At 35.7% G+C, this 24,600-nt stretch overlaps 1 protein-coding gene and 1 pseudogene across 1 annotated transcript in view; one reads left to right on the top strand and one right to left on the bottom strand.

Annotated features, from left to right (window-relative positions):
• MRC1 (mannose receptor C-type 1) overlaps positions 1-24,600 on the bottom strand; it is a 77,129-nt gene that overhangs the window by 32,859 nt on the left and 19,670 nt on the right. Inside the window, exons 5-12 of the mRNA XM_039877496.1 lie at positions 21,553-21,666; positions 19,080-19,226; positions 15,105-15,287; positions 11,883-12,040; positions 10,226-10,336; positions 4,807-4,922; positions 2,471-2,619; positions 320-519 (exon numbers count right to left, since the gene is read on the bottom strand). Coding sequence (XP_039733430.1) covers positions 320-519; positions 2,471-2,619; positions 4,807-4,922; positions 10,226-10,336; positions 11,883-12,040; positions 15,105-15,287; positions 19,080-19,226; positions 21,553-21,666 — 1,178 coding nt within the window. The remainder of the gene's footprint in view (positions 1-319; positions 520-2,470; positions 2,620-4,806; positions 4,923-10,225; positions 10,337-11,882; positions 12,041-15,104; positions 15,288-19,079; positions 19,227-21,552; positions 21,667-24,600) is intronic.
• LOC120614729 (uncharacterized) lies at positions 4,043-4,160 on the top strand (annotated as a pseudogene).

Here is a 24,600-nt window from a genome sequence, read left to right as displayed (position 1 = left end):
AGAAATGCGAGCTCAGTCTAGGGCCTGATAGCCTGGGAGAGAAGGGACATACAGAGCGGCAGGTATTGAATGCAAAGCATGCAAAGCACGAGAAGAAAGGCTGCTGTGATCTATATTTGTGTTGTCCATTATGTTTGTTGGTCTAAATGCAACGAGTCACTAGTATCCACCCAAGGAGAGCTCTGTACCCCTTCCCGATCAATAAAAGCAGAATTTCTACACGGGGAGCCCAGGCATAGCAGGTTTTGGTTTAGTTTGTTTTAATTCCTTAGCTAAAGCACAGTCCACATTCTCTACTAGCTTAGCGATGGTGACTTACCTTGAAACACAAGCTTGTTTTAGTGGAGGAGCCCCAATCCTCTGGACATTTGGGTTCGGGCGTTGTTGTGGGCTCTGGTGGGCGAGTTACTCCTTCTGCCCAGTGTTTGCACACAAATTTTGCCTTTTCTTCACATCTCAAAACATCCCACAGGCCCCCTGCAACCCCAGTTCTCATGGCAACACACCCTGCTTTTCGCCCTGCATTAAATACATAGAGTTCACTCAATAGGTGCTGCTGAAGGCTGCCCATGCGCACAGGAGCGCATTCAAACCTGAGGGTCAAACTGTGTGGTCAAATCTACACGCGATGCAAAATTCCTGTTTAAACCTTTGATTTGTGTAGCCTATGTCCCCAGCCAAATTATGATCTCAAAGATCAGGATTTTGATAAATTTTTGCATTTCTAACATCTGGCGGAGGGCCCCCCATATAGATATTAAATGATACAACGATTTTAGTATAATAAAATCTACCATAACGGCAAAAATAGTGGTTGAACATTTCTCTCTTTTTTTTAAAAAAAAATTAAGATTCTTTTTTCCCCCCTCCTAGGGTGCATATAGGTCCCCCAAAACAGAAGTTCTTCACAGACTCCAATAAGTGAGATAGATACACTTGAACCAAAGATTTTAGTTTAGTTAATCACTCTGAACCTACTGACTCATTTTAAAATGCCAATACCTCTACCTATTTACAGGATTGTAATAAATTTTTTCATGGATAAAAAAGTACGTAAAATAAAATAAGGACTCTACTAAGCTTAATAGTTTATAATTCTGTTTTACAGTCATGATTATTTCCAAATAGTAATTAATTAAGATGGAGCTTTGAAAACATTAAGATTCCTTGCTGCTAAGATGAGGTCATTTTTTATTATTATTCCTTTAAAGGAGAGTAGGTGTTTAGAAAAACTCTCAAAGTTCTGAGGAGGTATATTTTTTCCAAAATATTTTCATTATGATCCTTGATTTCTTCTCGTTCCTGTTTCTTCTCTTTGTATTTTCTAAGGATATTTCCTGATTAATCTCTCAGAATCCTACTACTGAATGAACAACACAAACAAAATTAAGGAGTTTGTCCTAGACAGTAAGAATCATCACTTCTACCAATGTTTTTTTAAAGTGTGCACTTAGCTCTAAATATATTGCCTAGTCATTTAAAAATGAACTGAAATCTTACTGTTTTTCAGAACATTCAATAATTAAATAAGAATCGTACCATCAAAATTACCGATCTGTTTTCCTTATCGAGAGCTGAGAATACAAATTAAAAGAACTCCTGAAGATTTAGATTTGTTAGGTGAAGTAGCAAATTCATACACTTAAGTTATTATCCCTTCTTTAGCTTTTTGCCCAAACACAATGAAACATTTGCTATAACAAATGTTGAATTTCCTGGTGGTTGTCACACTGAATAATATCATGTGCTATGATACCGTGTATAAAGAAGGCAAAGAATCTTTCAGAGGCTATTTCAGAAATGACTTACTAAGGAAGCAAATAAAAATTTATAGGGAGACATGGTGATGTTAATGCAAATAGCACAGATTTGGGAATTACACAGATTAGTCTAAATCCATAGTCCGACACTTTCCACTCACAGAAATATTTCTGATTTCCTGTTTCCACATATTTAAAATGAAGATACTTAAACTTACCTTGCAGATTTCTTATAAGGATAAAATAAAATCCAGCACATATAAAGGACTAAACAAGGTAGCACGTACACGATATAGAAATAATGAGTTCCACGTAAGCACTGTCTCTCGCTCCGCTAACTCAAGCACAGTAATATTTCCATTCGTAGCTGCACTGAAAAGTTTTATATCCCTTTAGTATAGTTTGAAGTTTAAGAAATAAGTTAACTATTTGGAACACTTGGGACCAGATTAGATTTCATAAATGCTTTTTAAATAGAGCAGTACCAGATGACCTGGTGATTTTCTCTTCCTTGTTTTCTTAAGACCACTGCAAACTAATTGGAAATCTTTTTTAAAAAGAAAAACAAAAAACCAAGAGAATGGAATATAAATACCGAAAGCACAATTCATTGACACAGTCTCTTTGGTGAGGTGCATGGAGGAGTAACAGGCTTTGCCCGATGGACGTCCAAGGTGAATGGTGTCCACAGACCCAACCACTGCACACACCTGGCATGCCTGAGTTCCAGTGAGTGAACTGAACCTCTTCCTCAATGGTCCACTGAAAGGTCCCTCTGTTTTGTACATCTGAAAGTCCAGTCCAAAAATATCTTTCAGGCCTCAATCCAACCCAACTAGTCAGAAAGGCTTGTTCATACCTAAAAAACAACAAGAATGAAATAAATAAAATAAAATAAATTTTAGAAATATTTATGTAAATTTTTCTAATTATCAAATGAGAAGTATCTCATTTCTATGTTTGAGCTATGATATAGTGGGTAACTCAAACAGACTGTGTTATATTTATGTGTCTTTTATATTATGCAAATTTTCACTAAGGAAATGTGATCTTACGAAGAAAAAATACCTTATAAGTGAGTGAATAAAATCATTCAAATATACTCAAATCATCTCTCTCTAGTCCTCACCAGCTCCTCTACTCCTCAAAATGTAATAAAATTCTGAAAATGAAAAGGAAAAAACTACAGCATTTTAAAATACATTGTTTAAAAAATCAGTCTACTTTTCATATATTTCAAATGCTCTACACAATTTTTGGCTGAGTAAGTTGAGAGGCTGTCACATTATAAAAGATAATACAAATCTGTGTGAATTTTCCTTTCAATTTCATTCTCGTATCTCAGCTCAGAAACAAAGATGAAAATCATCAAGAAATGTACAGAAGCAGAGATTCAACCTCTAGAGAGAATGGGAACAGAATCACAAGTTAAACATTTTTTTCTCCCTTTGGGTCTCAACTCTGTATTTGGCATAATCTGGTAATAATATAGTTTGGTTAGTAAAGGAACCAAGCTTGTCTTAATTGACAAACATCAGACAATGAGGCAGCAACATGAACAAAAATCTCTCTATAGAGCAAAAGCATAGTGGTGTCCAAAATTTCTAAAACAAAGTGAGGTGTGGAGAAAGCTACAATAATACAACATTTGCTTGATCCTAGTCTGAATAATTTCTTTCCCCAAACTGAGCAAACAAAATTAAAACTGCCAAACTCAATTTTTCTTAAATGTCTAAAAACCAAATTGAACCATAGAGTTAGTGAGCTCCTGAATATAAATACCATAGAAAACACATAAAGAAAAATCAAACCTAAAATATAAAATACAAGGAAATCTCTGCTCCAATAGACCAAAAGATCAATGACGTACATATAAGAACACAATTCCTTGTCGTAAGATAAAAAGTTATCTACGTTTTGATTTTCAGATGCTAGCATTATATCAGGGTCTTACAATATATTAGATATTTAATTGTACATGAAAGAAGGATGTGGGTTTAAATATAAGTTCTTTTATAAAAACTATACAAATTCTATGATATCTTTCATTTTATAAAGGATTGTTAATATCAATAGCATTCTCTATATTGTATTGGCTCTCCCTCGAAAAGCCAACAAATATAACTAATTGTACTAAAACTCAATAACATTTTACCTTTTTACTGAAAATGGAATGGACATTTAAAATTTCTTTTGAGTTTCTCCTGAGCCTATTCCAGTGCTTTGCAAAGAGTAGAGGGAAAATAAGTAAATACTAAAATTTTTTTAAAGGATGAGACTCAGTCTACAGGCATGCTACCCTGAACAAGCCTGATCTCGTCTGATCTCAGAAGATAAGCAGGTCAGGCCTGGTTAGTACTTGGATGGGAGATCACCTAAGAAGACCAGGTGCTATAGGCACAAAAAATTTTAAAAAATTAAAAAATAAATAAGGGATTGTAAGCTGGCAAGATCCTTGCAATCCGTGAGGTCAATCAAGGGTTGCCTCGCCTAAAAATATATAAATAAATAAAAATAAGAAAATAAAAGAGAAAAAAAAACAAAAGGATGGGATCCTACAGGTCAAATTTTACACAAAATCCACTATAACCATGTGATTTTCTTGACCTATAGGTCTAGTAAACCTAGCAAAGAATAAGGAAAAAAATGCAAGAACGGAAAAAATAAGATATTTAATAAATCTCTCTGTCCTCTTTTTTGGTGGAAAAAAATGGTAAAGATAGAAAGTGGGAATTCTGAGCTGAAAAACTTACTTTTTCTGCTTCAAAAAATTGACATAGAAAAAAGTTAGGCCTATAAACTATATTTACTAGGTTATTAGTAAATAGTTCTGAATATTGCTTTATAGTACTAAAAGTAAAAAATATTTTATAGTGTTTGTAATGAAGAATTCAGATAATGTGATTTTTAATGCTTCTGTTTTTACAAACCATGTGTCATAATTGCATGAAATGTACTCAGAAATTTAGAACACATTGATACTTAGGTTTTTCTGAAAACTTTCCATTATTTGACATTTTAAAATAAAATTAAAATCGTTGCGTACCTGTCTTCAATAGTTGTTAGGTAAGCCTTCTCATTCACACAGGTTTGGTTTGCTTCTGTAAATGTTGAAAGCGTGTGTCCAATCATGTAGCAGTAGAAGCCATATCTTTTCCAGCCCTGTTTAATGTTATCAGGCAGATTAATAGACATATTTGTTAGATAATCTTATTTTAATAATCTCTTTATCATAAAAACAAATTGATAAACAAGAGAAGTGTCTAAAGAACTCAAATCTGAATTTTGAAGTGCAATGAAAATCATTTATATGAATAAAGAAAACAGTAGTACATCATTCCTCGTATGACAAATCATGATACAAAATGGGTGGGGGTCAGTCATTCTCTCCACTTTTGAGGCATCCTCCAACAAAATGATTTATGAAATATTTACTGAGGAAACAACATAATGGCTAAGATTTTGGTTTTAGAATAGGTAGACACAGGAAACATTTGCAGAATAGCAAGGCTTATTGCCTATTGTGGCCAACAGTAGGTGATGAGTATAAAGCTATATCATCTGGTCATCGGAGAGTATTATCAAACTTATGGCAACATGATTTGGCATGGTTCCCCTCCCATACTTCAAACGCACAGAAATGCTAAATAAAAACATAACAATAAGACAAAATATCCCTACTAGAGTTTGAGAGAAAAAAGGGAAAACCTCCAGGTACCAAAAATAAGTAGAAAACTAAAAGCTGGAACGGAAAATGTACCAACTGAGACTGTGGTTGCTCAGGGTATATCAGACCTAGATTAAGGTCCTGGGGTCCAGGGGCTGGGCATTAATGTTCATGCAGATCAGGCAGTTGGCCAACAGACTACCTGAGGCAAGGAGATAGAACTGAAATCCTTGCATAAAGATGATGCTCATTAAAGGTAGCCCCACTGTGGAAGGAGAGCAAGGAAACTCGACCCACAGAACCGGGAAATGACAGAGATTCCTGTCATTTGCCTGGGGTTCTGGGTATGGGAAAAAAATTCTTCTGTTTGAAAATCAATACCAAATCTGGGCCACAGATGGGTGCCAGTCCCAACTTTACACTATCCATTATCCATGTTGTTTGAGAATTCATAGCCATAAAAAAAAAAAAAAAAGAATAAAAGAAAAAATTTTAGTTTATAAAAGGATTCAGAGAAGTAAAATGCAAAACCACCCAACAGATATATTTCCACAACAGAGGTCATGTAAGTGTATGACATTTGAGGGTTGGGGTGGGGATAGGGAGGGAACTAATTTGCAATCAAAATTTATAAACCATATGAAAAAAAAGCCTTATTTTAAGTGAGAGTTAACAATATGACATAATAAAACAATCTGGGAAATATAAAAATCAGCACATTTGAGATTGTTTAAATGACAAAAGAAGAAATAGAATCAGTAATGAAAACTCAAAATGCTATGAACAAGAGGGTATTAACACACACACACAAAAAAAACCCAGAATTTCAAGAAAAGAAAAATATAAGGTTAAAAACTTAATGGCCACATTAAATGTAGAAAGTAAGGTTTCAGAGAGATTAGTAAACTGATGAATGTAGCAGAGGAATGAAAATATGAAAGGAGGTTACAAAAACATGTTGATTGAAAATAGAATGAATGAGAGCATCCATCTGAGATAAATTTTAGAAACACCAAATTATTGACTTATAATTTTTAAGAATTGAAAGATACTAGTCCTCAAAACGAAGAGGCATATTGAGTACCAGACGGAACCAATAAAACCAATCCGACTCAACACATTGTACTAAGCCTGCAGAATGACAAAGACAATGAGAAGATCTTAAAATCAATCAGAGAGAAAATATAGAGGATCCATTTTAAAAAAAGAAGGATTACTCTAATAACAGGAATTTTAATGGCTAAATTAAAAGCCAGGAGAAAATGACATAATACATAGTATTTTCAGAAAACAGCTGTCAATCTGGAATTCTGAAATGATCTACCTAAATTATTATGCAGGATGAGGATAAATTCAAGACATTTTTAAGGACAAGACAGTTTTCCTCTCCTAGACTACCAGTGAAAGAACTGCTCAAAGATTTACGTTGGCGAGGAAGATTTTTAAGTCAGGAGGAATGAGTGAGCTACAAGTAAGTGTACGCTGAGCAAAGAAGTCAATAAATGTCTTAGTAATCCAGGTCTAATTGCCTGTACAAATAGCAAAAATAACAATTTTGGGGTGGTAAGTTAAAGAATGGAATATGAATAAGATCTGTAGTTTAGTTACTGATATTGTACCCATGTCAATTACCTGGTTGAGATAATGTACTCTAGTTAGATAAGATGTTATTGCTGGAGGAAGCAGAGTAAATGATAAAGGGGAATTCTCTGTACTCTTTTTTTCCACTTATTATGAGTCTAACATTATTTTTTTTTAATGTCTAATGTGGAATAGTAATCTCCATTTTGTTCAGGAAGCAGAGAGAGTGATTAACTTCAAGTCAGGAATGCATGTTAAAAACATAAGGTTAATCATTTAAAAAACAGAAGTAGAATGTATAATTCCCTAAAGTGTGGAGGAGAAAAACGACATAAAGATATTGAACCAGTGGACTGCAGCAAATGAGAAAAAAAGAAAACAGAATGATAAACAAAATAAAGTGCAAAATAAATGGTAGACATTAATCCAAATATATCAGTAGGCAAAACAAATCTAAACCCATGTTTGCCCATTAAAAGCCAGAGTGCCTTAAATAAGATTAAAATTTTAAATATATTTATATATATATATATATATCTATGCATTTAAAATTTTAAATATATATGCATTTAAGGAAATTATTTAAGGAAACCTCCTTTTCCAACTGATTGCTTTTAATCATTCTATGTCATTATATTCTTAAAGCTCTATAATATAATGACATAGAATATTAAAAGCAATCAGTTGGAAAAGGAGGTTCTAGAGAAATACCAAGCAAAAGATAACTTTTGTGGCAATATTAATATTATTTAAAATGGACTTTATGGTGTAAAAAAAGCATGATTATAAATAAAGAAATTACATAAAGGACTGATTCATCATGAAGGTGTAACACTGATCAAAGTATATAATGAAAAAATTTACAGAATTATAAGAATATTTTGTCAAGCAGATAAAATATTAGGAACACAGACTATCTGAATAATTGCTTTATTTTACCTAGTCAGCACACATATACTCCTAAACCCGATTATCATAGATCATCCCTTCAAGCTCACGTGAAATATTTATAAAAACTATGAACTAGACCATAAAGGAAATCTCAACAAAAAATAAAGACTTATATGATCTCAATGCAGAGAAATTAAAATAGCACTTCCCATTTATTTAGAAACTAAAAAACCACCAAAACCATCATCACTACCACTAAAACCTCATCACTAAACACAACACACACACACACACACACACACACATACACATCATAGGTCAAAGAAATCTTAACAGAAATTGAAAATATTTAGAATTGAATCATGATAAAAACACTACATAAAACTCGGTGGCTGTTCATGGTTTCAATTACATCTTTCATTTCTATAAGTATTTTAAAATACATTCATTTTGATGTCATATACACTAATCTCATCATCTAAAGCTCCTAGTGGTATGTTCTATAATTTTGGATTTCCAACTCATCTGCGGGGTTCCTAGTCAGCCTGGAAAAGGGGACTGCTGTATAAAGAGAATTTACATTTGCACCTGTCAGACATCCTGGAATATTAGCAACTCAGGAGGACTTTATGTTAATTTCTTAACTCCAAATTTCCCACATAGGTGAGCAATAAATTGAAAACTGGATCCCAAACAGTAAGACAACAGGCCCACAGTTCTAAATTCTCAAAAAGACCCCTACACCACTAAGTGCCCAGACCCAGAAAAAAAACGGTCTTATTGTTTTCCTTTGCTAGTCAGTGGATTTTTGTTTCCTAGTCTTCTCGGCTCTTTGAGGAAGTCACTGCCTAGAGCAGGTGCTTTTAAACTGGCCAAATTACTTAATGTCTCTGAATGTCAGTTTCCTCTTCTATCTAATTAAGAATATAATATTTATCTTTTAAAAGCAATGAGATCATAATAACTGTACTTGACAAACGGTTGCTTTTTCTTATTGAAATATTTTCCTATTACCATTATAATGATTAAATTGCATTATATCAGATCTACAATCAATAGATTATGTATAGTATAACTTTCGTTGTAATGTATAACTTTCGCTGCAATAAAATTAAAGGATCGTTTGTCATTTATAGAAAGTTACAATAATATAATCTCCTATATATGCATATGATTAGGCAAAGAATACATAAGTATACTGGGATTGAAATTAGTAATGAAAGCATAGTGACCTGGTGACAGGGTACTGTGTTCCAGTCTTGCCTCTACATGACTCTAAGGAAGTCATTGCTCTCTTAACTGAAATTTCCAGAATGTAAAAATTGAAAGAGGAATTTTGATCATCATTAGGATCCTTTATTCCTCTAACAGCCTGTGATTTTCTGTATCTGCCCCATGTTTCTTTATGGTTTTTTTTTTTTTTTTGTAGAGTATTAAATTGTTTCATGAATTCTCAACCCGCTGATGTTTGTTATAAGATGATTTGATCACAACAGGAGACTCTTGGAAAGAAAATTTGATTCTACTTTATTTTTATCCAAGAGACATGAGTAAGGAAAAAAAAAAGCAGAAGATGAGCAACAGAGCTCATCTTCAAACAGAATAATAACCGTACACCCTGGATTTTGTAGTTCTTTATGCTTTTAGAAATTGTTTCACAGAGATCATTTACTTTAACCTCACAGAAATGTAAGACCTGCAGGGAAGTATTACTAACCATCATGCAGGTGAGGCTGTCACATGGCAGGAGCGTATGGCTTTATTCAGTTTAAGGGAGTGACAGCTGGCCCCGACCAGCTAGAGTTCGTATCTCCTGCCTCCCATTGCAGTGATCTACTGAGAAGAACCCCCTCCAGAAGTAGGCTCATCAGAAATGGCATAAATGATAAAAATAACTAAGGATCGTTTGCTATCTGCAACTTAAGGTCATCTACCAGAAATGTCCTTGGCGACCCATAGAGTCATAGACGATCAGTAACTCACAGATGACCCCTTGACCCATGACCTGCCTTAATCTCATTACTCTCTCCGGGCTTCATTCGCTGTGTCATTTTATTCCCTGTCCTCTTTCCTCCCATTCCCATGACAATTCTGCAAGGAGTTACTGACCACATATACTCCATGTTACCTGCTGAGAACACCTGAAGAAGTCTTTAGGGAGAACGATGAGACAAAACACTAACAATAAACCGTTGAATGTTTAAACAGTTGAAACGTTTGGCTACGACAATAAATAATAGAGTACTTTCACAAGCGAAAAAATTAAAGCCAAGTATATTATATATTATTTGCTGGTCTGGAATCATTGTGTACATTCTATACTCACTTTCTGGCAGCCTGATTCTACTTCCACGATTTCTGAGCCTTGGGCTTGTGATTTCATCTTACAGATGTAATTAAGCGGATGCTCGCAGGCCCGATCTGCCCAGTACCCATCCTGCAGAAAGCAAAGAGGAAAAACTTAATGATGATCAGTTTGACTTCGATGCTATTTTCTTGCAATTGTGCCTCCAAAAGGGAAACAAAGATTTGAGGTTATTAAGAAACAATAGTATCTATGAAAAGCAAAGGTAAATTGACATTTTGTAAGTAAACAACAAATCTGTCTCTTGCTACAAAGACGTTAAAGGAGATTGTAGTCCCAATGTGTTGTTGTCTTAGCTGTTCAAGCCACTATTTAGAGGGATCTAGAGAGAAATTAAAATTGCTTGCAAGCCCGGAAGTGAGATGGTGCCAAGAGCTGTTTTGCACACAGCCTCTGCAGTCAGCTGTTTTCAAGTTAACCAAGTACATGTAAAGTCATCCAGGAAAAATTCCCTTACCCAACACACCAAACTTGAACACATACCTGAAACTAGGCACCTCTCCTCCCTTTCCAACTTCTATTGCTCAGTGTCCTCCTGGATCTAAGACTCCACCTTTCACTCTGCTTCCAATTCTATCCTCTCTCTCCCTTTCTTAGATATTTCACGTTAAAACGACCTCTCTTCTCCTTCCCTTAACTACTAAACACCTTGGAAAATGTATTTCTGCATTGTCTACCTCTAATTCCTCATCTCTCACTCGGTCTCAACCCACTGCAGTCTGCTTCTCTTTCCTTCTGCCGCATTAAGACTCACAAAGGGCAGATCTGGTCTCCCCACTTCCAGGCTAATACATGTTTTCTCAACCTCAACGCAACAGTTCGGACCCACCTTTCTTTCTCTACCTCTATGCATTTCAGCCATACGATCCTTTCGGTTCTTGACATGGATGATGCTTTCTGGTTTCCTCTTCCCAGGACACACCTCTGCCTATTCTTTTGATAGTTTACACCTACTCTCTACTTAAGCTTTCAATTAATTGCAATAAAAGCAATTACGATGAAGAAAGTAGTAGCTCATACTTATTGAAAAAGTTTGGGGCAAGCACCGTGCACATTGTCTGTATAAACCCACTTAATCCTTACACACACCATGTGAGCTAAGTACAATTATTTTTCCCATTTTGCAATGAGGAAAGAATTCTCACATCAAAACCTTGCTTCTGAAGCACCACGCTCATCATCTATCAACAAAAGATAATCTGATGATATTCTTCAGTTGCTAAAGTCGTATTTAGGGTATGGAAGAAATCTTTTCATATTTGGCACTTCCATGTAACCTTAAAAAATAAAATAAAATAAAAAATAGTGTAGCTCTCCTAGCACAGATTGCAGGCCATGGGACCAGAATCCAGCACAGGAACAATATGTGATTATTAGTTATTGGTTAATTTCATCCTGGACTCCAAAGTCTCTGTCTGTTGCTTTTCTGGGACTCTTGAAAATTTGACTTCGCTCGACAGCCGTCAGATTCAGATTCAAGAAGATGAATTTGAGTTTTAGTTCCACCTTGACCTATGACGATTTAACCTAGATTAGAAACGATCTAAACCACCACATGAAATAGGTGGGAAAGATTCCCTGTGGCCTTGCTAGCGGTCAGTCATTAAAGGTGTCTCACCTTGCCTTTCATCACAGTGCAGTCTTCCTGCCTGTTGTTTTCATGGCTTGGTTCTCCACGAAGCCATTTGGTAAATGTTACAGGGGTCCCATCACTCCATTCAAAGTACATTTGAATCTTGATGTCATTTAAGCCAATCCATAATTCATCGTTTGGCTCTAAACAAGAAGAAGAACACAAAAGTGATTTACACAGTTTTCTTTCCAAGAATCAGGAAGTGATCAGGAAAGGAAGGCCCTCTGCTTTAGGAACGACAGTTCTACTCTGTCGACGTGATACCTATCACAAAAGCCCATCCTACTGAGTGTTAATCTGATCTACTCAATGCTACAGACTGAGAACTACGCGTTTTGTCAATTTTAGGTTAATTGTATAATGTAGTCTTTACATTGTGAATGTGACCATATTCCTCGGTTGTGCTACAGCAAACGACGTCTCCTGAGAGTTGCAAAAAGTAACATTGAGGGGCGTCTATCATGACCTTCTATCTTGTGAAGTGTCTTTTCTGTTTGAAATAACCTTTCATACCAACTGCACTGACTGTGTTGGTAACATGGCAGCTAATTTATATATAATTCTATTCGACTACTATTAAATCTTATTTGTGTATGTTTTGAAATACTAAGTATTAAAAATCACTTTTATTTTACTGACTGCCATTAACAGAAAATGTTTTAGGTATTTCTATTAAAGCTCAATCACTGTAATAAAAGTAAAAGTGATCTATACAGTGAGAAGAAGCATAAACTGAGGAATTAGGCTGTGTCCTGACATTTGGCACTTATTTACTAGTCTGTAAATATAAATGAACCCAAAATTATTTTTACCGTGACATATGAGAAAAAAAAAAATAGAGGTTAAAACGAAAACAACTAGGTCTGTATATAAAATGTGATCATTTAGTTTTAAAATTCTATGAAGAGCATTATCGATATTATCAGTAGTTACAATTCTACGAATTCTAAATACCATAACTAAAATGGGACAAAATAGAAGGCCTAGGATTTCATGCCTGAAAACACAGAATTCCAAAATTTAAAAAATGAAAGAATATCCAATTCGATATCTATTCAGTTGCACTCCTGAGAATTCCATCGTGAATGTCTGGTTCATGGTCTTTAAGCGGTAAAATAAAATTACTTGCCAAAGGATTTTAAAGATGATGTTGTAGTAGAAAACGAGGAAAATGCCACTGTATAGGAATTTCCCTAAACGATTTAGTCTCTTCCTCCTAAAGTTGTCACTCAAGTTTGCTTTTGGAGAAGTCCCTGACTGGCCCAGCGCCAGCCCCAGCAGATGTTTCCAGAGCTGCAGAGCATGAATGACATTGCCAGGACGACTCTTGGTCCTTTCACTTAATTTGGCAGATCGTGATCTTTCTGAGCAGCCAACAGAGGCTTCAAAACGACCTACTGTGCCTCTGAAGGATTAGGTTTAAGACTAATGAAAATCGAACTCCCGAGTCTCACTATTAGAATAAAGTATTAAGAGTTTTCTATAAACATTTTTCTCACTAAACTGTTCTCCCCTTCTACCTTTTGTAATTCCTAAGCACAGTCTTGATCCCACAGAAATATGTAAGATGTGAGTGTAAAATTGTTAGGCTGATTTTTATAAATCAGTCGTGGAAACTATCTTTGTCAATGTAGTCATAATTTATGTGGACAGGTCCCAATTTATCTACTGTATTTCCATGATTAACATAAAAGGTATCTCAGCTAGGTAAAAAAAAAAAAGATTTTGTAGGCTTTGGATTTAGAAATAATAATTTTAATTTGGTATTTTTTCTTTACCTTTATCAATATTATTTTTATTGTTTTAAATAAATCTTTATCAATAATAAAAAAGGAATGTTTACAGAATGAAAATTCCCTAATTTTCAAGCTAAGTTTAAAAGCAACCTTTGTCATCCAACTTCCCAAAATAACCATAGCAATAAACATATAAAGTTCTCTTCTTACTATATTATATTACATAAAGTGGAACAAAATTTGCATATTATCCCTAGAGCATCTTAACGAATCTGTTTCCCACTCATTCACATGCAAACTTTACCACCTACTCTAAGTATCATGACTTGCACGTCATGATAATATCCAGATATATCCGTTCTGATTACATTATCATTGTCTAGTCTGAACTGTCCAGGATGGGTAAACATAGAATAATCAAGAAACCGTTCGCAAGCTGCGGCAGTCTATTTCCATGCCCTACTAAACTCAGCGAGGTAAAGCAGAGAGTCCATTTGACACAGGTGCCAGGAGTAGTAGTGTTTGGGGATCTTTTAAATCTTTTTCCAAAGCTACTCTAATTTTCTCATCTCTTCGTCAATTACTTTTCCCTCCTCCCTACCCCCACTCCCGTCAACTGTCAGGCAGTACGCGTCAGGAAGCAGTCCCCACCATCACCACCATCCATTTCCTCTTGTTTTGCTTGCTGGAAATGAACAGCTGCAAGCTATTCAAGTCTCATCCGTGGAAGCAGAAAATGATAATCATTTAATCAGCAAGCACTGCAGAGGGCCCATTATCATTAGGTTTTTCCTCACTTCTCTTTCAGGATAAGCATCCCCAGCTCCTTTTACCCACTTTTTTTTTTAATAAGCTTTTTTCAATTTTGAAGACTTAACGGTATTTTAGTTACTATTCTATATATTTCTTAAATCATGTACCTAAAATGGAGACATACATTTCTTTAAGAGGTTGAGGCCCACATCTAAATACTTTCTTTCGCTGCTCACCATTCTAGCAGCAGCATCTAGGCTTAATAAAGAAAATAAAATCCAAAGTATGTGATGGTTCAGTTTCAGACCTTTCTTGTGAGGTAAAATATAGACCTTAGAAAAGAAAATACACACACACACACACACACACACACACGAATAATTACAAAAAAACCAAACGCTATTGACATTGACATGTTTAAGGTTAGACTGCTCTGAATCCAGATTATACGCAGAAAAAAAAATATTTTTAAAACTATCCATTAATTAATGACATAGGAAAAGGAAAACAAATGATCTCCTAGGGATAAAAATTCTTTAGGGTACTACACGATGTTTACACGGTAGGCATGATTAATAATTTATTATTAAATTAATGAAATCGATGATGGAATTATCGATTCAAACTTATTCGGTTTAACAATTATGATGAATTTTCCTGGGGATGGCAAAGAGTGGGGAAGACTCAGGTCAAGCATGTTACCGGGGTCAGTGCGTACCATATCCCAGCTGGGAGATAATGAAGTCAAACTCCTCAATGGTGTGGATACTTGCGAGGTCGCCACCTTCCTTCCTGCATGCCATCAAGGCATCTCTTTGGATTTTCTTCTCTCTGTGAATTTTGTAACAGTTACCTGTGTATGGCCACCACTGACTCGGACAGTTAGTCGGCACATCACTTTCTAAAAAAAAAAAAAAAAATAGTTTGGAAAACATGTAAAAAGAAATGTTTTGTATTTTTTTAATTGTAACATGTTTATCATTCTATATACAAAACGGTTCATAGTTATATGCAATCAAGGGAAGGTTTGTTTTACTTTTTTTGGCATACATAGGTACAAAAGATAAACAAGATTGTGTTTGCTTTCAGACTACAGAGTATATGAACCCATCTTTCATCTTAAAATAAGACTAGGGAAACTTCTTTAAAAAAAATTATTCCTAATAGGGCAAATAGATTGTCTCATTTCACCTGCATTTTGTCATCAGTAAACCTGTACTAAGTATGTTATGTAAATGCCGGAGACACAAAGTTTGACATGTGACACATCCCTTAAAGGATTTCAATTCCCCTCAGTTCTGCGGACATCAGGGAAACAGTCATTCCTCAGAGGAGGAACAAGACCCAATAGGCAAGCAAGAGAAAGAGATATTGAAACAAGGACTAGAATAAGTGGGGTGGGGGCAGCAAGGCCACCAAGGAGCCTCTGAAACCTTAGCGGTGTGAACTGCCACCTGCCCCTCGGAACTGACCCATTACCATTGACTTACTCCCAAGAGATAACATATGATATTGTGCAAATTGCAGAGATTAGATGCAGAAGTGTTTCAGGCAAAACCTGAATTTGCCACCAGAACCAAAGTATTTATATATGTAAAGCATTTTAAATAACATTAATACTAATATTATATACCCATCTTCACTGTGTTCTGAACTAAAAAACATTTGAGATAAGGTGACTGGAAATTACAGCTGCCACACGATTATTATTAAATCAAATCAGTAATAGTGGCCAGTATCCTAGTTACTGCTACTAATAGCTACGGTCAAATTTCATAACCTCAATTATACATTACAAAAATATGCTATAATGGTAATGAGCCGGGGAAATTGAGAGTGATGACATTGGAAGCAGAGATTCACCATATTCATCCCTGGAGACCCTAGAACAGGCATCGGGCCTGGCACATGGTATGTGTAATGAATGTTGGTTGAGAAAAAGAATTAAAGTTATATTGCCTACACTGTAGCTTATTATTACCATTTTATGGATACTATTTCAAACAGCAATTTGGCAACATACCTTGCTTAAGAAGGACTATATTACCCAATGAATGTCATTTTATACATTTAAATTTGATATTAAATGTTCTCAACTGTGCTGCTTTAGTAAATGTTCAATACAGGGTACTTCAGTCCCATTTTCCCTTAAAGGCTGGAACTATCTGCACCATCTTTGTTTAAGCCCAGGATTCTGTGCACAGTAGTCATTCAAGTTAACAGACAGTCATGATTAAAAATATGCATTTTTATTATAATCAAACACAGTATTTTTGTAATAAAAATGCATATTTTAAAAAATGTTATTCCTTCAATACAATTTAGATTCTCTACACTTCCAGCGGCTACAAAAATAAAAGGAAAGAAGAAAAGAAGGAAGGAAGGAAGGAAAGAGGGAAAGAAAGAGGGAAGGAGGAAGGGAAGGAAAGAAATGCCGGTACAAGAAAATATATAGCTGCTATGAGAATAAGAGGAATACAGAAGGGTGAAGCCAAGAACAAGAGGAATAAGAGGAATAAGAAAGCAGGCCGAATGAAGGATGAATAGCCGAAATGAATGAATGAATGAAAATGAAGGAATGAAGGAAGGAATGAAGATGAATACAGTTGAAAGGAAAATGAATGAATAGCGAATGAAGGAAGGAAATGAAGGAAGGAATGAATGAAATGAAGGAAAAGGAAAGAGAGAGAGAGAGAAGGGGCGGGGAGAGAGAGAAGGGAAGGGAAGGAACGGAAAAAGACATTTGTATAAACCTCTGGAGCCCTCTGGTGGGATTTTTCAATCTTGCTGCCTAGGAACCTGAAAATAATGTCAGCAAATTCTCAGGACTTGGAAAACTGAACAGATGAACTTCAAGAATATTTTTGCATACGAAAACAACCAGTGACGGGGACCTCCCTGTGGCAGCCACACAAAGCTGCTTATTGCTCGAGAGCAGCACAGTCCAATAGAAAGATAGCGCAAGCCACAAACGTGAGCCACATACATTTAAACTTTTAAATTTCCTTGTTGCCATCTTAAAGTAAAAAGAAACAGGTAAATTTAATTGTAGTAAGGTATGTTATTTAACCTAACATATCCAAAATATCATTTCAACATGTAATCAGTAAAAATAAATAAATGAATGAATGTATGTATGAATGGATGAATGAATGAATGAATAAAAGATTTTATTTTTTTCCTGGTAAGCCTTCGAGATCCAGTCTGCATTTTACTCTTAAAGCACATCTCAGTTGGAACCAGCCATGTTTCATGTACTTACTGGCCACCTGTGTGCATGACAGTGGCTACCGAACTGCACAGTGCAACTCTCGGGACCCAGGCATTAGGGACAGACGGGGCAGCACTGCAAGAACCAACTGGGTCTGACGTGGAATTCTTGCCCAAGGGGTCACCAGTTATGTGTGCTGTATAGTTTGATCTCTGATATGCTTTTTCAAGCTCTGGCTAATCTGAATGAATAGATAAGATCGAATGGTTAATCCAAGAAGTATAGAGAAATTCAGAAACTGGTAACGAGTGAAGCAAGGTGAGGCACAGCAAAGAAACAGAATAGCTCACTGAGTGCTTCACTGTGAACAAATATACCACGTCCCCTGTGGGAGGGACAGAGGAGATGAAATGCAAGCATGGCAGCGGGCTCCCTGAGGCTTGCCCACACTCATGATGGTGACCCCGTAAAGTACGATCAGACCTCATAACTAGCAGCAGCATCTCTATCCGTTGGAGATCTGTCCACATCTGTAGCTATTAAAATCGTAAACACACCTACTCTTTGATCCGGCAACTCCGCTTCTAGGGAAGAACATCTATGTGAAATGACTTCTTTATAAAGTTATTCACTGTAGGATTATTTATAATAATAAAAAATTGGAAGCAAGCTGAAGGTCCATTAATAGAGGACTCATCAAAAAAAATATAGTCTCTCTCTGCAATGGCTATTGTGCAGCCACAAAAATGAACACAGAAGCTATTTATGTACTATATGGAATGATGTCCAAAATTGTTATTTAGTGAAAAAGTAAAGAATATGTAGAGTGTGCCACCATTAAACAGACAAAAAATATAGTTTATTCACTTTTTACCAATTTGTAGAAATGATGCATTCTTGCCTTAGTAGTTTAATTCTTCTGTAATAATATAACAGAGAGCATAATTGAAATTTTTTACTTGGGTCTAGCCTATATATAAAATTCAGTTACTATTTTTGGAATGTTTATTCTATTTTCATGAAGACTTCAGTGTACGATGTTAACTTGAATAGCATTGGAACCCAGACCTCTAAATAGTAGGGACATTAAAAAAATAATAATAATAAACCTTTTAAAATATTTCTTTCCTAGCTTGGATTCCAATTCCATCATATGTGTAAGCTTTATCTACCCTCTGAATATCTCTCTCCTCATCTAGAATGTGTGAATAATAATACCTCCCTCATAGGGCTGCTATGAAGATAAAATTCTTATTTATGTTCTGTCAAAGGTTTTGCACATGGCAGAACACCATAGTAGACTCAGGAGATGTTAGCAACCAGGAGTAGTAACCAACAACAAAAAGAAATTTTATAGGAATATCATTATGCTTACTCTATAAGTTATCCACAAAAACCTGTCATTTCATATGGTTATGACTAAGCCATAATTTTACCTTTAAATTAACATGTTATACAATTCAGATCAAATAGAACACTTACCTGAGGGAATAACAAAAGAATTCAAAGTTGTGTTGCCCTTTTTACAAATGTAGCCTAGTCTCTGAACACATTCCACATTTTCCCATTTCGCATTTTTCCCAGGATTTAGTGACACACAGCTTTTTCCAGGTTCTGCTGATGGACTTCCTTTGGGGAAAAGAAAAAAATTAAAGTGAGACTATCATAGGTATTCCAAGGAGATAGCCCCCTCAGCCTCATGTCTTCATCCTTGAGATTTAATGGATTCCCATTCTGGCTTTTGCCACAGATTCACAAATATTTACTGAATACAGAATAAAAGCCATACTGGGTGTCTATTTTCTTGTAGGATCATTTTAATGCCTCAAATGTTGAATATACAAATTTACTTCTTTGAAATAACCTTTTTTTTCCCCCCACAATATCAAATAATAAAGCTAGACCTCAAAGCCTGAACAATCTTTGCATGGGGTTACGTCACATATAATAGAGAGATAGATACCTAATGGACGAACGCATGCTGTTCCAAACCAGCCCGAATGAACGCTGTCAATGCCTGTCAAGAAAACTAAGTCAAGCTAACCGTGAGGATCAGAAACTGAGAGGTTCTGAACATGAGGAAACTTTCTCCAATTAGAAAGAGGTGACAGGAAAGAAAGATAATGGAGAGGAACGAGGCAAGGAAAGGGACCCTGGAAGCTGCAACATGCCAGGGTAAATGCTGATAAAATGTGCCTCGAACTAAGACACTGTCTCAAGATTTTCAACTCAGCTTATGAAGAATAGTTTTGACAGCCGACCCCTCATGCCATTTTTACCAGACACTGATTAAAGAACCAGATAGTCAACTTTGCTAATGCAAATGGATACATGCATTCACGCCCACATCTCTCATGCTTTTTCATTACTTTAATATATGATTTTAAATCCAGTGTTCTAAAAACTAGCTCCATCTCACACCTGAAGGCAAGTGAATGAGCAGCCACCCTGTGTTAATGACTCTGCTTTGTGACCTCAAGTAAGTGATCTATTTGTGACCTCGCTCTCCCTTCCTGCAAGATGAGAATCATATTACCTGCTCCACAAAGCCTGTGTCAAAAAATTTTGAAAGTTGTTTGAATGGCACACACAAAAACCATGTTAATGATAAGGATAAAGATGTTTTAAAAATAAGTTGATATTATGATCAAATTCACAATATAAATGAACTAACAGGTAAGGCATCAGTGTCAGTACTAGAAACTTTCAAGAGACAATAATGTATTTTAAAGCTATTGGTTATTAATATATTATCAAGTAAATCATGCCATATATTGATTTATTTATCAATATAACACAACTACCAATTTTAATAGATCAGTTAGTTGTCTTTAAATAGTCGCCATAGTTATATATTTGAAATTATACTTCTATATCATTTGTGTAAAATACCCTCACTTCAAATACGAGCGTATTTTAATAGAGGTATTACTTGGTAATAAGTACTCAAGTGAATGTCTGATTGAACAAGCTATACAATAACAATTTCTAACATCCCACAAGCTTTCTAATTTTAGGTTGAAGAAACCCTCATACTATTTCAGAAAGTGATTTAAAATTGCATCTACTCAGGAACATGGTTTAGTAAGGAAGGTCATTTCTTTTTCTTATTAATATTCCAATTTCATTTCTTATCTTTACTAACGTTAACCTCCATATTTTCTAACTGAATTCTTAGAATACAGGTGGTTAGATATTAAAATCATTATCCCCGAAAGGAGTAATAAATAAAATGACCTGCCCTGCTTAATGTTGTATAATAATTAAGCGAGAAAGAATAAATTCTAGTGCCCTCATAAATTATTATTATTATCTAGTGATCTGATTGACCCCACCTGGTGTTCTCCAGTTTAATCTGACTGAGTGAGCAGGCGGACAAATCAAATCTTCACTTATAAAAAGGGGGACCTTATTTTCCTTGGCAGCAATGTTTAATTCCCATGTTCCAGGAGAAAATAGAGCAGAGACTATTATAAAACTCTAGTGACAAACCTGTAACCATCATGCATCCAAGGTGATACTTTGTAGTAAAATCTAATCAATTTAAACCAAAATATGTCCTGTAAAAATTCCTCCTCATGTTTCAGCATCTATTTTGAATATTGTTTTACTGAAGTTGTTTGTTTTTTTTTAACAGCATAAGTCGATAGCATAGAAAATGTAGATTTTAATTATACCAAATGCAAAAACCATTCAATGGCTTTAAAAAAGAAGTCTAACCATATGAAAAAAAACAGCAGAACTGATCAAGGAAGATCTCCCTTTCCTTTCGCACACACAAGGCAGACATCACTAACTGTTGTTCATTGTACTCTTTCTTAATAAACTAAGATTGCATTGGATGAAGTCTCCCAACTCTTCTCTTTGAGATCTACACGTGAGGTGATGAAGGTCCCCATGGTCTCCAGATAAATCAAATTTAGATGAATTCAACCACACAAAAGCTTCACTCTACCTGGTAACCAGTTCAAATATCGGAAGGGACTGCCACTGCTCCATTGCCACCCGCTGTTGAAACTCAGACTGTTGAGTCCAATCCAGAGTCCCGAAGTCAAGGAACTGGTTAGTCCTACATAACAGAAGCAAACGACAGTGAAATCAAATTCAGAATTCAGGGCTCTTGAAGGGAAATATCCATCCTTTGACATTCCTCATCTGCTGTGGGTACTTCTAGGCTAGTTTTAAAGAATGAAATTAATTATAAAAACAGAGCCTAACACATAGTACGTGCCCAATAAACGTAAGCTATTGCTGCGTTTATTATTGTTGTTGTTGTTGTTGTTGTTGTTGTTGTTATATGTTGAAGTAGGGTTGGCAAAAATTGTGATTTCAAAACAAATTTATACTTTGTGTTAAATATATCACTTAACGCAGATGAGCATCATCCATGTTTTTTTCTTCTTTTGTGCTTTTGTAATTTTACGAGATTAATTTTTTCAATATTACTATAGACAATATCAATGCCACATGCTAAATATTTTATTTCTCCATTGTTCTGCATGTATTGTCTGAAATGGTTATATACCTACTTTTTAACTTAGTTATAATAGAGGATGCAATCACGTCCAGTATTATACTGGTCTGGTTTCTTTTTCTATATTGAGGTCCAATTTATTTTCCAGCCAGCACCAAAGGAAACGCAAAAACAATCAGAGTAACAAGCTAAATTTCACATCCTATATTTTATTTCAGTTCTGTAAATCCTGATCCTGCACATATGTAGTTATAAATCTGATTCAGAAATTGAGGATTGAATAGTGTCCCAACATTTTCGAGGTTAGAAACAGAAGTTAGGACGAAAAATGACTGTGGGTGACATGAGCATGTGCTGCTGGGCAGAAGCAGTTAGCCCCGTGGAGAATGTGAAATCAGATTACCAGATTAGAATAAATTTACTGAAGCGAGGAGCTGTCGACGTCTTAATTAAAGGTTCTCTTTAGTGCTATGGGGACCCCCAGATCCTTGCTTGTTTTGTGAGTGAGACCCAGGCAAACCGAAATGGAAAGACAGCACTGAATTCCAGTTAAGCTATTTTCTTTAAACAATGAAGCTTTAGACAAGTTTTTAACTTCTCCCTCCTACTCCGATATCTATCTCATCTATTAAATGAGAACAATAATATTCATTTAGGTGGTGGGTGTGAGCTTTAGAAATAAAGCTATGTCTGGCACATAGCAGCTGTTCAATAAATAACAGGTAATTTGATCTCAGAGTTATAAAACAAGCTCACACATTTTAAAGAAAAGGTATTTACTTCTTAAAATCCTCACATCTAAGAAATCTTATCTTAAAAATATAACTATTTGTGGGCGCTTTTTTTCATTTTAGTAGCATATTTCCCAAAATGGTCTAGGTCAGAAGCCCCATTCTCACACTATTATTTTCTAGATTCTTCCCCAATCTATCCCGATAAACCCCAAATGTCATGAATATCTTCCCTCCAAAAACACCAAAATTCTGTTGAATTTTTTTAAATTCCTCATCAGAGTTTTTCCCCCTCAAATGCATGATATTTTTGACTTAAAGAAAAGCAGGAAATATTATAAATCTCATTCCAGAAGTCATTCTTATCCAGGTTTCAGTTAAAAATGTGCTGACTAACATTCTGGAGGCCTGGATAAGATTTAAATAAGAATCTGAGGGGAACTAAGCCCCTGCGTCTCTTAGGGCTTGCTGGCTCTCCTGGGGGACATGACAGCAGTGCCCTGTTGATTAGGGAAGTATTTCCTGCAGCTGGAGCCCCGATAGTGGGAGTCAGGAGCCCGGAAATGAGTCCAGAGCTGGGCAGAGCCACTGTCCTGCCCATGTCATCCCTTTCCTCTCTGTAGCTAGGGAGGAGAGTTAAAACGTAACCTGTGTTCTATCCCTTGGCTTCCAGAAATGAACAAAAACAAAACAAAACAAAACAAAAAAAGTAAAACTCCTAAGAGTCAAGATAACACAACTCCAAAACAGATTTCTTAAAAAAAAAAAAAAAAAGTCAGTTGAAACCATTTCGACTCTCTTAGATTTTTCTCTCACCCATGCAAGGGTGTACCAATAATACCAGGATTATATTAAATCATCTTTTCTCTTCCTTAATTTAGTTTTGTTTCTTTCTGTGCTTTCTTATCTTTCTTCTTACTTTTAGAGACGGTTATAAATGTTAATCACTCTGAGACTTTGTCCCATTATTAGAAAGCTCCCCCCTCCCCGCAAAGAAAAAACCCAAAACAGAATAATTGAGCAGCCTGAGGCGTACTTTCATCTCTGAGTTTGTGAAAGCACCCAGTGAGATCACGTTGCTTTTCCATCGTCAGTCTCCTTAATAAGAACTGACAGAAAATGGTGAGTTGCTGCCTATCCTGAAAGGAGAAAATTCATAAATGTTCAGCTCGGTGTTCAACTATGGCAAGAAATATTTCATTAAGTCAAGCAGTTCACGATTTAGTCCTCGGAAATTGACTAGGAGTAGAAAAACACTTCTTACCCAGTTAATGTTTCATGCGTTCCACAAGGTTGTGTTCAATAAACGTATGTCACATTTTCCCACCACATAGAATGCACTAATAATCTCCAAATTCGACTGAAAAATGAAATAACTTATGGGGAGAAATATGTTCCAGCTGATAAAAAGGATCTTCTGAAAAGAGTTGGAGAAAGTGAAACCCTAGAAAGGAAGGCAAAGCTGGGGGACAAGCTCTGTCCCTTGAATTGGTTGACACGCACTCTCTCCTTTAACAGGTGAAGTCACTGAGGCATAGAAGTCTCAGGTGACTCCTTCTCCATTGTCCCCAAGCTTCCCAGCGTCAGGACCCAGGCTCTAGAATTTATGCTCTTTACTCCTGCACTCTGTGCTAGTGTCTAGTCAGATGGAGTTTGCAGGCATTGCTGACATAGCAGGTACTAAGCGTGGTCTCTGAAACTTGTCCTAGAATCACCCAGAAGGTTGATAACATGCAGATTCCTGAATGAATGAATGAATGAATGAATGAATGAATAATGGCCTTGTAGGGAACATGAG

Source organism: Pteropus medius, unplaced genomic scaffold (genome assembly GCF_902729225.1).
Source record: "Pteropus medius unplaced genomic scaffold, Ma_sr-lr_union100, whole genome shotgun sequence".
Taxonomy (NCBI): domain Eukaryota; kingdom Metazoa; phylum Chordata; class Mammalia; order Chiroptera; family Pteropodidae; genus Pteropus; species Pteropus medius.
The sequence above is the reverse complement of the archived record's forward strand: the minus strand, read 5'-3'. Positions and strand labels throughout refer to the sequence as shown.